The 10330-nt window shown below is 33.7% G+C and overlaps 1 protein-coding gene across 1 annotated transcript; it reads left to right on the top strand.

Annotated features, from left to right (window-relative positions):
* Positions 1-610: 610 nt before the first annotated feature.
* Positions 611-5081, top strand: LOC132724850 (uncharacterized). The gene is made up of 4 exons (XM_060709806.1): positions 611-968; positions 1122-1197; positions 1264-1563; positions 4928-5081. The coding sequence occupies exons 1-4, from the start codon at positions 611-613 to the stop codon at positions 5079-5081; spliced, it is 888 nt and encodes a 295-aa protein (XP_060565789.1).
* The last annotated feature ends 5249 nt before the right edge of the window (positions 5082-10330 follow it).

Genomic DNA, 10330 nt, shown 5'->3' with positions numbered 1-10330 from the left:
AGCACAAAAGGGCACACAGGATATTCTTTAACAGGGGGAAATGATGGGTAATGATCAATGGTGGTCGGCATAAAAATTGCTCAGTAATTTTTTGAGAATAAATAAATAAAAAAAATGAATTAATAAATTAGTTACTTTTTTGTAATATTATTACTTCAAAAAATCATTTGGAAATAAAAAAAAATGCTTAAAGTTTAATATACATTTCACTAAATAACACAACTGGCTTTTGTTTTGTTGTATAGCTAGCCATAAACTAGTAATAGGGTCCATGTGATTAAAAGCTAAAAACGGAATCTAGTTTATTTTTTTTTGGTCTGTCCGCAATACTTAGTGCTAAAGACGAGCATTCTTGGTATTTTGTTTCTCATTTCCCCGTCCAAACCTCTATGGATTCCTGTCTCTCTTGATGTTGAGATACTATAAAGTCACCATAGTTTTGTTTTAAGGAGTCGAATATTTATCATAATTATATTTTAGAGATTTTGCGACTGATACAGAAATTACACTTTTCTAAGAGAAACTTGCAATTTGTAAAGCACGCTTAAATTGAACTCTGAAATTTTGAAATTATCAACTTGAACAGTAATGAATTTCAGCTATAGTGGGGATGGATTTATCCCGCGACCTACACAATGTGATACCACTGAACTACTGCGACCCGCACGGGGTATACCACTTGACTACTGCGATCAAACACAGTGCTATACTACTGGACTTCTACGACCCACATAGAAGTATACCACCGGACTACTACGAATCACACAGTGGTATACCACCGGACTACTACGACCCACAAAGTAGTATATCACCGGACTACTACGACCCACACAGTGGTATACCACCGGACTACTACGACCAACATAGTAGTATACCACCGGGCTACTACGACCCACACAGTGGTATACCACTGGACTACTACGACCCACACAGAGGTATACCACCGGACTACTACGACCTACACAGTGGTATACCACTGGACTAATAAGACCCACACAGTGGTATACCACTGGACTACTACAACCCACATAGTAGTATACCACCGGGCTACTACGACCCACACAGTGGTATACCACTGGACTACTACGACCCACACAGTGGTATACCACTGGACTTATAAGACCCACACAGTGGTATACCATCGGACTACTACGACCCACACAGTGGTATACCACCGGACTACTACGACCCACAAAAGTAGTATACCACCGGACTACTTCGACCCACACAGTGGTATACCACTGGACTCTACGACCCACACAGTGGTATACATCCGGACTACTACGACCCATATAGTAGTATACCACCGGACTACTACGACCCACACAGTGGTATACCACCAGACTACTACGACCCACATAGTAGTATACCACCGAACTACTACGACCCACACAGTGTTATACCACCGGACTACTACGACCCACACAGTGGTATACCACCGGACTACTACGACCCACACAGTGGTATACCACCCGACTTCTACGACCCACATAGTAGTATACCACCGGACTACTTCGACCCACACACAGTGGTATACCACTGGACTCTACGACCCACACAGTGGTATACCACCGGACTACTGCGACCCACATAGTAGTATACAACCGGACTACTACGACCCACACAGTGGTATACCACCGGACTTATAAGACCCACACAGTTGTATACCACCGGACTACTACGACCCACAAAGTGGTATACCACCGGACTACTACGACCCACACAGTGGTATACCACCGGACTTATAAGACCCACACAGTTGTATACCACCGGACTTCTACGACCCACACAGTGGTATACCACTGGACTACTTGAACCCACACAGTGCTACACTACTTGACTACTGGCACTAACAATTAAGCTACTTAAAATTAACAAATTTTTGTATGATTTTTTGAATGAAAATTTTCATGATTTATTATGCCTGACCTTATGCACCCTCAGAAAGCTATCGGAATGTCTTACGTGGTTCCAAAAAAAGACATTCCTTTATATTCTCATTATTTTCTCTCTCGAGATTTCTGTTCTTGAAAGTGCACATGCTTGACTGGATTTTTTTATGATACATGTATGCCGTCAATGGCCCCTCTGAAACAACCTCTAAAAATATATGCAAATGATTGTTGATTATTATTTTTTGCTTTGAATACGCTATTAAGTGATCGTTGATTAAGAATGGGCACGTTAATGAATGTTTTCAAAACATGTATAGATTAAAAGACAGAGGTTAATTTTATAAGAGATTGAGATTGTTTAATTTAACATGTTGTCTGCTCATGTCATCATGATTATTTGACAAGTTAACATGCTGTTTGAACAAGTCAGCATGGTATTTTGACAAGACATGATGTAAATTGCACATGTTAACATGCTTAAACGACAAAATAGTATCATCATTTCACAAGATAGCAAAAACATTGATCACATAAGACAGTCACGGCGTTCCATACTCCTCTTAACCGCGCATTAAATCATGCAGACTAAGGAAAGAGGAGCTTTGACCTCACCTAAAAATTTATTGTCTTAACTTTGTCTGTGAAAAAAAAACCATGTTATGTACCAAAATCAACGTTCTTAGCTTTAATATACTTATTGAAGCTAATAACTTAAAAAAGAATTGTGTTTCTTCAAATATCACACGGAATAAAATTATATAGATTACCGTCGGAGGTTGAACCTGTCAGCAACGCGGGAGTTACATGGTTAATGCCAAGCAATTACATAAAACTTGTTACAAATTTCTTCAACATCTGCTGTTAATGTTTTTTTCTAACAAAATTAGGTTAAACCGAAATCTATACAGCACACGGAATTTATCTTAATCATTTGTTTTTCTAATTGAAGTTTACTTTAACTATTACGAATTTAATGAAACTAGTCTGGGATCTGTAGGTAACTGTTCACGTGTTTACTTTCACGTGCAATAACATGGATTTATATCAGTCGGATTTCTACTTTTTAGAAATAACTACATAATTACATGAATGTCTCGAAAAAAAACCCTGCATATTACCAGTGTGTTGAATTTTAGCCCACTTATGATTCAGTAGTATAAATCAAGACAGATACGATCTATTATAAGGCTTAAAAGTCGTCAGATACTGTCATTTCCGTGATACTTATTAAATAATATAAAGAGGATATTGAATGAGAGTAAATTTAAAAATAAATCGAATAAAATCATATAATGCGAGTCTCTAAGCATTTGATCAACACGAATGTAATAAATGTATTCTATTTATACCATATCCAAAATAAAAACGGTTTACAGTTAAAAACTGTGATTTTACATTAACGCGTCTATAGTGTAACGTTAACGTGCTATATTTAGGAAATAGATATCAATTCTGAGTGCATTGTTGTAGAATAATGCACGGTTTGAGTTCAAATGCGTAGTAATATAATCACGAAGGCCGATAGGCCTGAGTGATTAATTACAAAGCATTTGAACGAAAAACGTGCATTATTATACAATAATGCACGAAGAATTAATATCTATTTCCATTCTAACACGTCAAGAAAAAATATAATTATTATTATAAAGTTGGACTTTTTGTTTGGCGGTTAAATTTGTTTTCGCCTCAGAGTTGCCAATAGAAACGTTCTTTAAATGCCGTTCCAGTGGGTTGAAAAAAACTGTCGTTAAATCTACCGTGTGTAGAAAAATTTTGAGAATAACGAATTTTGAAAACGTTGATAAAACTTTGTTTGGTTATTTTATTTCAGTCTATAATTTTCCAAGCGAAATACAAATTATCAAAAGTGAAATAAATGTAAAACTTAACTCGTCTGCGACGTTAAATTTTGATTGTTTTGCACGTGCTGTTTGGCGCTACATTGTGACGTCACGTAAACAACACTTTAAACGTCTGTACAGCGTTAACGACTGAATTAAAGATATTGGTGTTCGGATTTATTTTCTTAGTTCGACCATTTTCTTTCATTCTAGATAGTTTTCACAACAAAATTCGACAAAAAATTGTTTTAATTTACCAGATTTTTCAAACAAAATGGCGCCCTTAATGTGAAAATACACAGGGAGAAAATAAGAACGGCGAGTGCATTGTTGCAGAATAATGCACGCTTCGGGCCTTCTTTGTTTATATAGAAAAATTTCCGATAGTGTTAGAATTGTATATAACGGAAATGACGCCACGCCAAAGTTTTATGCACTCGTACATGTAGTAAAATAACGATTTTATTAAATGGCTTTATTACACCCGCTGCGCCGTTGCTTATAAGATATATACACAATATCAGTTATCATCGCTTATCCCCAATTATTATCACTTATGATAATGGCAAATGAAATAATCAATTTAATTATATAAATAAGATAATGGCATTGTCCCAGTTTACAACTAGATAAACCCCATATAAAATAATTGGAAATAGATGTGCCAATTCAAGATGTAAAACTATGTACGAGGAATGATCAACATGATAACACGCCCACTCAGCATATTCTTTCTAAATATTGGGAGAAAAAAAATCGAAAACGTGATAACGGTTTTTTGTGAAAGGCTATTAAATTTCATAACTTAACCTTAGAAATAATTCCCGCCTTTCATTGAATTCATTCACTTTTTTTTCTATTAAGTTAAAAGCACTCCTCTGAGATCCAAAATCCTAAATAAAAAAAAAAATCTTTCAGGCACTAAAACAGACAGATATATGCAAAACATGATTAAGAAATATACTAAAAATTGCAAAATTGCATATAGTATTTCATGCTACTCTATGTCCGATTTGAGAGAAAAGAATTGCAACGCTTTTCAATTTCGGGTATTTTTTCATGATAATAAAGATAATTATTATGGAAAAAGGATCGAGTGAGCAAATGATTTGAAATATTGCACACATACTTACATCAAATGAAATAGAAATTAAAAAAAAAAAATATGTTCAGTTCTGTCATATCATAAAGGTTGGATTTCAATGAATTGTATTACTGTGATGATGATGATGATGGTGATAATAAAGCTTATGACAAAACCCACAAAAGTGATGATGATTTTAATGATGATGGTGATAATTATGATTATGACAATGTCCACGAATATGTTGATAATGTTTTATGATGATGGTGTTAATATGAGACCGCCTCCGTGGTCGAGGGGTTAGAGTCGATTACCTCTAATCCAGTTACTTCTCTGGCGTGGGTTCGATCCCCGGGAGATGCTTTGGTAGTTAAGCGCGGAGGAAGGTAGTCTAGTACTGGTGTAACTCTCCAGGAACGATGGATAGGAAACTACCCGCCTATATGACTGAAATACTGTTGGGAAAAGGCGTAAAATGAAACAAACAAACAAACAAACAATAATATGATGATGACAACGTCCACGAATATGATGATGAAGTTAATGATGATTGTGATAATAATGATGGTGATAATAATGTTGATGACAACGTCTGCGAATATGATGATGATGTTAATGATAATGGTGATAATTATGCTGATGACAACATCCACTAATATGATGATAATGCCAGACATGATAACGAAAACAACAACCAATGTGTGGTGGTAATAATTTTCATTATGATTACTACGAATATAATGATGGTGATGATTTTCATAAACCAAGCTTGTTTCGTACGTATCCCTTGCTTTACTTAACTTAATGTGATTCAATTTAGTTATTTCTACTTCAGCTAGGGGGCATTCGAACTACTTCTAGAATACTTATACATGCTTTACCTTTATTAGTGAAAGCACGAACATTTTTCCTGACTCAAAGGCAAAGGTGTTTTATGTGTTATACATAACTATTATATTAAATTACTAGAAGTACCATTCGTTCATCAAGGTGCGCCTGTCTGACACATGATAAATTGAATTATTTTTCTTAAAACTTCTGTCCACTAATATAATAATCATAAATAAATAAACAGATACAATGCATGACCAGTTCGATCAATATCCAATTTCTTCAAAAGTACAGCATTTGAAATTCAATACTTAAGTGATTATGGTTGACCTCGCCTTGTAAACATGGTGACAGGGGATAGAACTGACACTGCCTCGTTGACCAAACAACATGAACAGTGGCAAATAAGATCAGCTGACATTGTTATAAATCGGTTTATTCTCCGGAGATAGTCGACAGTTTCGGTGCGTTAGTTTAGAATTGGTTTGGGTAGAGCGAACACATGATGGACCATTTTGAAATTGAATTAGATATATTAACATTTGAAATCACAAAGACTACCTTTAAGTGAACTAGAAGTTGAATATTGAACATGTTTATGTAATTATGAGATGCATTTATTTCATGAGTGTAATTACAAAAGGTTTGTAACACAGCCAGTTGTTTTGTTTTGTAGCCTTGAAACTATGCTTTGCCCCCTATAGATAGATTTAGATAGATTTATTCCAGTATACTTAAACTACATATTTATGACATTTAAAAGAATATATACATTTATAACATACATGAGTATAAATAAGCCATTACATGTATACCAGCACCACGGATAGCAAAATAAAGAGAGACTCTTATTTCCATTGTGCTCATAGAATCTACACGTTGGTTATCATTTGAATAACTTTCAGAAGTTCTACAATAATCGGCTATATATTAACACACAAGTTCTTTAAAAACTAAATTTGCAATTGACACGGTCGATTTTGCAAAACAATAATGCTCTTTATAACACAATTATTTTCTTTGTTGCAAGAACGACGAATTTAATATTCATACAACTTGAAATGATTATAAAGCATTCAGCTCGTGGTACTCTTTATCTTGACATTATAGAATTTGTAACTTATCAAAGTCACAAGAGTCCATTTCACAAGTGTTAAATTCACAAATGTCAAATTTACATTAACAATGTAACAACCACTGACCTACTTTATTTTTTTTTTAAATAAAATTAAAAACTGCATTAAATGGACTTTAACTACCATATCATAGTGTACGTTCGGCAATTTGTTTTGAATTTATGGCAATCAATCAATCAATCAATCAATTGATTCATACAACATTTTTCTGAATCATATAATTCTTAATCATGTAGTCGCTTAATATAATTTTGGAAACGAAATTAGCCGAATTTCTTCGATTTTGTAATAAAACAAGCCACGAAATATTTCTCTAAATGTTTGTAACCATAGTAACATGTATTGTTTACGTAATAAAAGAAAACAAAATATATTATTTTTGTGAAAGTAATATATAATTGTGAATAGTTTTAAAGCTGCATGCCTCCTGATGGGCCAACATATTTTAAGAAAGTCCAACTTGAGGAACATTTTCTAAGACTTAAAGAAAAACAAAAAGATTCAAGATTCTGGTAAAAGTGCAAATAATTATTGTCTTGCATAATTTATTACCACATTTCTACGGCAAGACTTACGCAGTAAGGACAATGCTATAATACTTTTGCTTTGTTTTGTTTTGTTTCTTACGTGATTGTTAGTGATGATTCAATGTGTAAATTACTGTCTTTCTTCACTTCAAAACATTTTACTTTTAAATAAATTTTCAAAAATTTCCATACAAATTAGCATGGTCCTGTATGCGTGCTGCTTTAAAAGGAGTTATCTTAAAAAACTATTCATTATTAGAGGAAATTACAAATATGTCCTAACTAACGGAATATCGAACTATGTGGCCAATAATCAGACGTGTGTTGGTTGATACTCGTTTGCTCTTGTCGCATACGACGAATCAGTTACCGGTAGTAGGGTTAAAGAAACTGATGTCCAAAATCCTAAAAAAATGAATTTGAGACAAAGATCAATTGGGGCTCTTTAAACTGAAAGATATGCAAAGATAATTAAGAAATATACTTATAAAGAATTGAAAATCATATTTTTGTGCTATTCTTAGTTCCATATGAATGACAAGCGTCGCATCGCTTTTCAATTTTGGATAACTTTTTACAATCAGAAAAATGATTCTGGAAAAATGAGTGGCTGTAGGATCTTGAATTTTGCACAAACTTTATTTATCTAGAAGGTCATCAAATGTAGCATTAACACAAGTCCCGTCATGTCGAAAAACCTTAGTTGAGTTCCTTTAAGGTTTAAATTGGACATTTTTATTTTAGATGCTCAGTATATATAAGTCATGAGAACCTAAACTTTTAACATCCGAATTGTGTCGGGTCAAACGATAACACACCGACACAATATCTTTTTCCATGCAAACAAGCTTACAGAAAAGGAATCAATAGAAATATACTATACTAGACTGTATTTAATTTGTATATTTTATTTGCCAACTTAGAATAAAACAAACATGTGGTGGACATAAGACGTACATCTGACAACCTGCGACATTTCATTTTCTTTCAATTATATTGAAATATTTTGTCATTGTTATAAACGACACCGAATAGTAGATTAATATATAAATTTAAAAATAGGACAATATTTTACAGTAAACAAAGAAAGTTTCTTACACTTTGTAAATGGCACTAACAATTAACTATTTTCCATTATCGAAAAGAAGTCAAAATATGTAAAACTAGCCCTGACTGTGTTACTAATGCAGTAGAAATATGGTGATAAAAAACTTCAAAATCATTCATAAATCGCACATAACATGTAAATCATTTATTCAATCTTGAATCTGTTAATTTTTTAATAATCTTAGTACATTTTGTATCAACTTTGATTTTCTTGAAATAGTTCGGTTCACCTTGAGACATGCATCTTTAAATCACAAATTCAAATGTACAATAAAAGTACAAGAAAGATAACTATGATACAAAAGTTAGTGGTGGTAAACATTGTATTACTCCCCTTTAGTAGCTGTGATGAATAGCACACATAAAAATTGTGTTTTTTAAATCATATTATTCACATCATTCAATCATGTTCCTACCTAGTAAAGTTACAAAAAATATTGAGTATATAATTTTATAACCCGTTAGCCTTGAATTAATAAAATTGATTATAAAGTATTTGAAATATAACAGCGGAACGACCGTTTTGGGCAAATTTAACTTGTAGATATTGTCATCTTATCACGGGTTTGTTAGTTGCCGGTAAAATTTCTCGCGAGTTAGAAATGATCGCAACCGGCCACCAAAGCAATAGACTCCCTTAAGTAGGCAAATGTTTGCGTGGCCAAGTCCTGTATAGACAGAAAATTTAGCGCTTTCTTTCGTAAAACTCGATTTTTTTACGACAGACGTGTGACAGTTTCAATTAGTATTTTTGTATAGGATATCGACCGAGTACACGAGGTCTTTCTGTTTAGGAAAGACCTTGTCACGAATTTCATGTGACACAGAGAGCGCGTAGCGCTCGAGGTGTTTCATGAAATTCGTGACTAGGTCTTTTCTAAACAGAAAGATCGATGTACGAGGCCGATATAGTTGCCCCCCCCCTCCTTTTTGCTGTTGTCGTGATATCACGTGTATAGATTTTTTTGTATGCCAATGGAAATATTATAGTACATTTATTTATGGATGTTATTTTGACTTTCAAAAATTTGCGTGAGAGTTTTTGTGTATTTAAGCACAATGACATTTCATCAATAGGCGATGAATTTTGGTTACAAACAATTGAACAATAAAATATTTTAACATTTTTAAAACATGGAGGGGGGGGGGGGGACAAATGTCCGCCCCTTCCAATGATATGAGGGGGCAAATGTCCGCCACTGCAAAAAGGGGACAGACTTCTGAGGGGGCAACTGTCGAAAGGCATTGTCCGAATACCAAGCAGACCACGAAAGACTACATATGTAAAATGGTGGCAACAGGCAAGTGTGAAATATATGAACCAAAACTATATTTTATATAGAAAATTATCAAGTGTTCTAAAATAAAATATGACCATTCTTCATAATTTTTTATACTAAATCACTTATAACTTTATTAACTTTTTAAAATCGTAATAAGTATGCTGTGATTACTGCTATACAATTTCATTGATATGAACTTGAAGCGTCCATTTTGTTATATTGTGAATTTAATGACAGAAGAACCACTTAGTTTATTAATACTTTGAAAAATCACGCGATTAAATAAATGTTAAATGTGTCCTAACTTTGATATGCTATCCATTATTTTTTTTATTAAAAGATTTAATATAGGGGTGCTGGAATAATTGCTTAGTGCATTCAATAAACATTAATTTGTTTAAAAATGTATGCCGATTTTGTAAGACAGGAACATTATGACAATCATTTACATTTTATTTCAATTTTTAATTTTGATTGCATTTAATGTTTTCTTTGTCTGCGCATTGGCAGGTCTATTTTTCACGAGTATTTCATGACCGGGTCTATCTGACTAGAACAGACCTGTGCACGTGCAAAAGATAGACCTCATAACGGACTTTCTTTTGTTTAAACAGGTCTATCCGAAA

Source organism: Ruditapes philippinarum, unplaced genomic scaffold (assembly GCF_026571515.1).
Source record: "Ruditapes philippinarum isolate M1 unplaced genomic scaffold, ASM2657151v2 ctg18356_1_1_1_1, whole genome shotgun sequence".
Lineage (NCBI taxonomy): Eukaryota > Metazoa > Mollusca > Bivalvia > Venerida > Veneridae > Ruditapes > Ruditapes philippinarum.
This window is presented reverse-complemented; position numbering and strand designations above follow the sequence as displayed.

Bases quoted from the DNA above. Each gene is read 5' to 3' on its own strand.
- LOC132724850 (XM_060709806.1), top strand. From the start codon at position 611: ATGGATTTATCCCGCGACCTACACAATGTGATACCACTGAACTACTGC. The intron at 1,198-1,263 runs GTAGTATACCAC...CGACCCACACAG, and splicing joins GACTACTACGACCCACAAAA to TGGTATACATCCGGACTACT. The intron at 1,564-4,927 runs GTATACCACCGG...CATATCATAAAG, and splicing joins ACTCTACGACCCACACAGTG to GTTGGATTTCAATGAATTGT.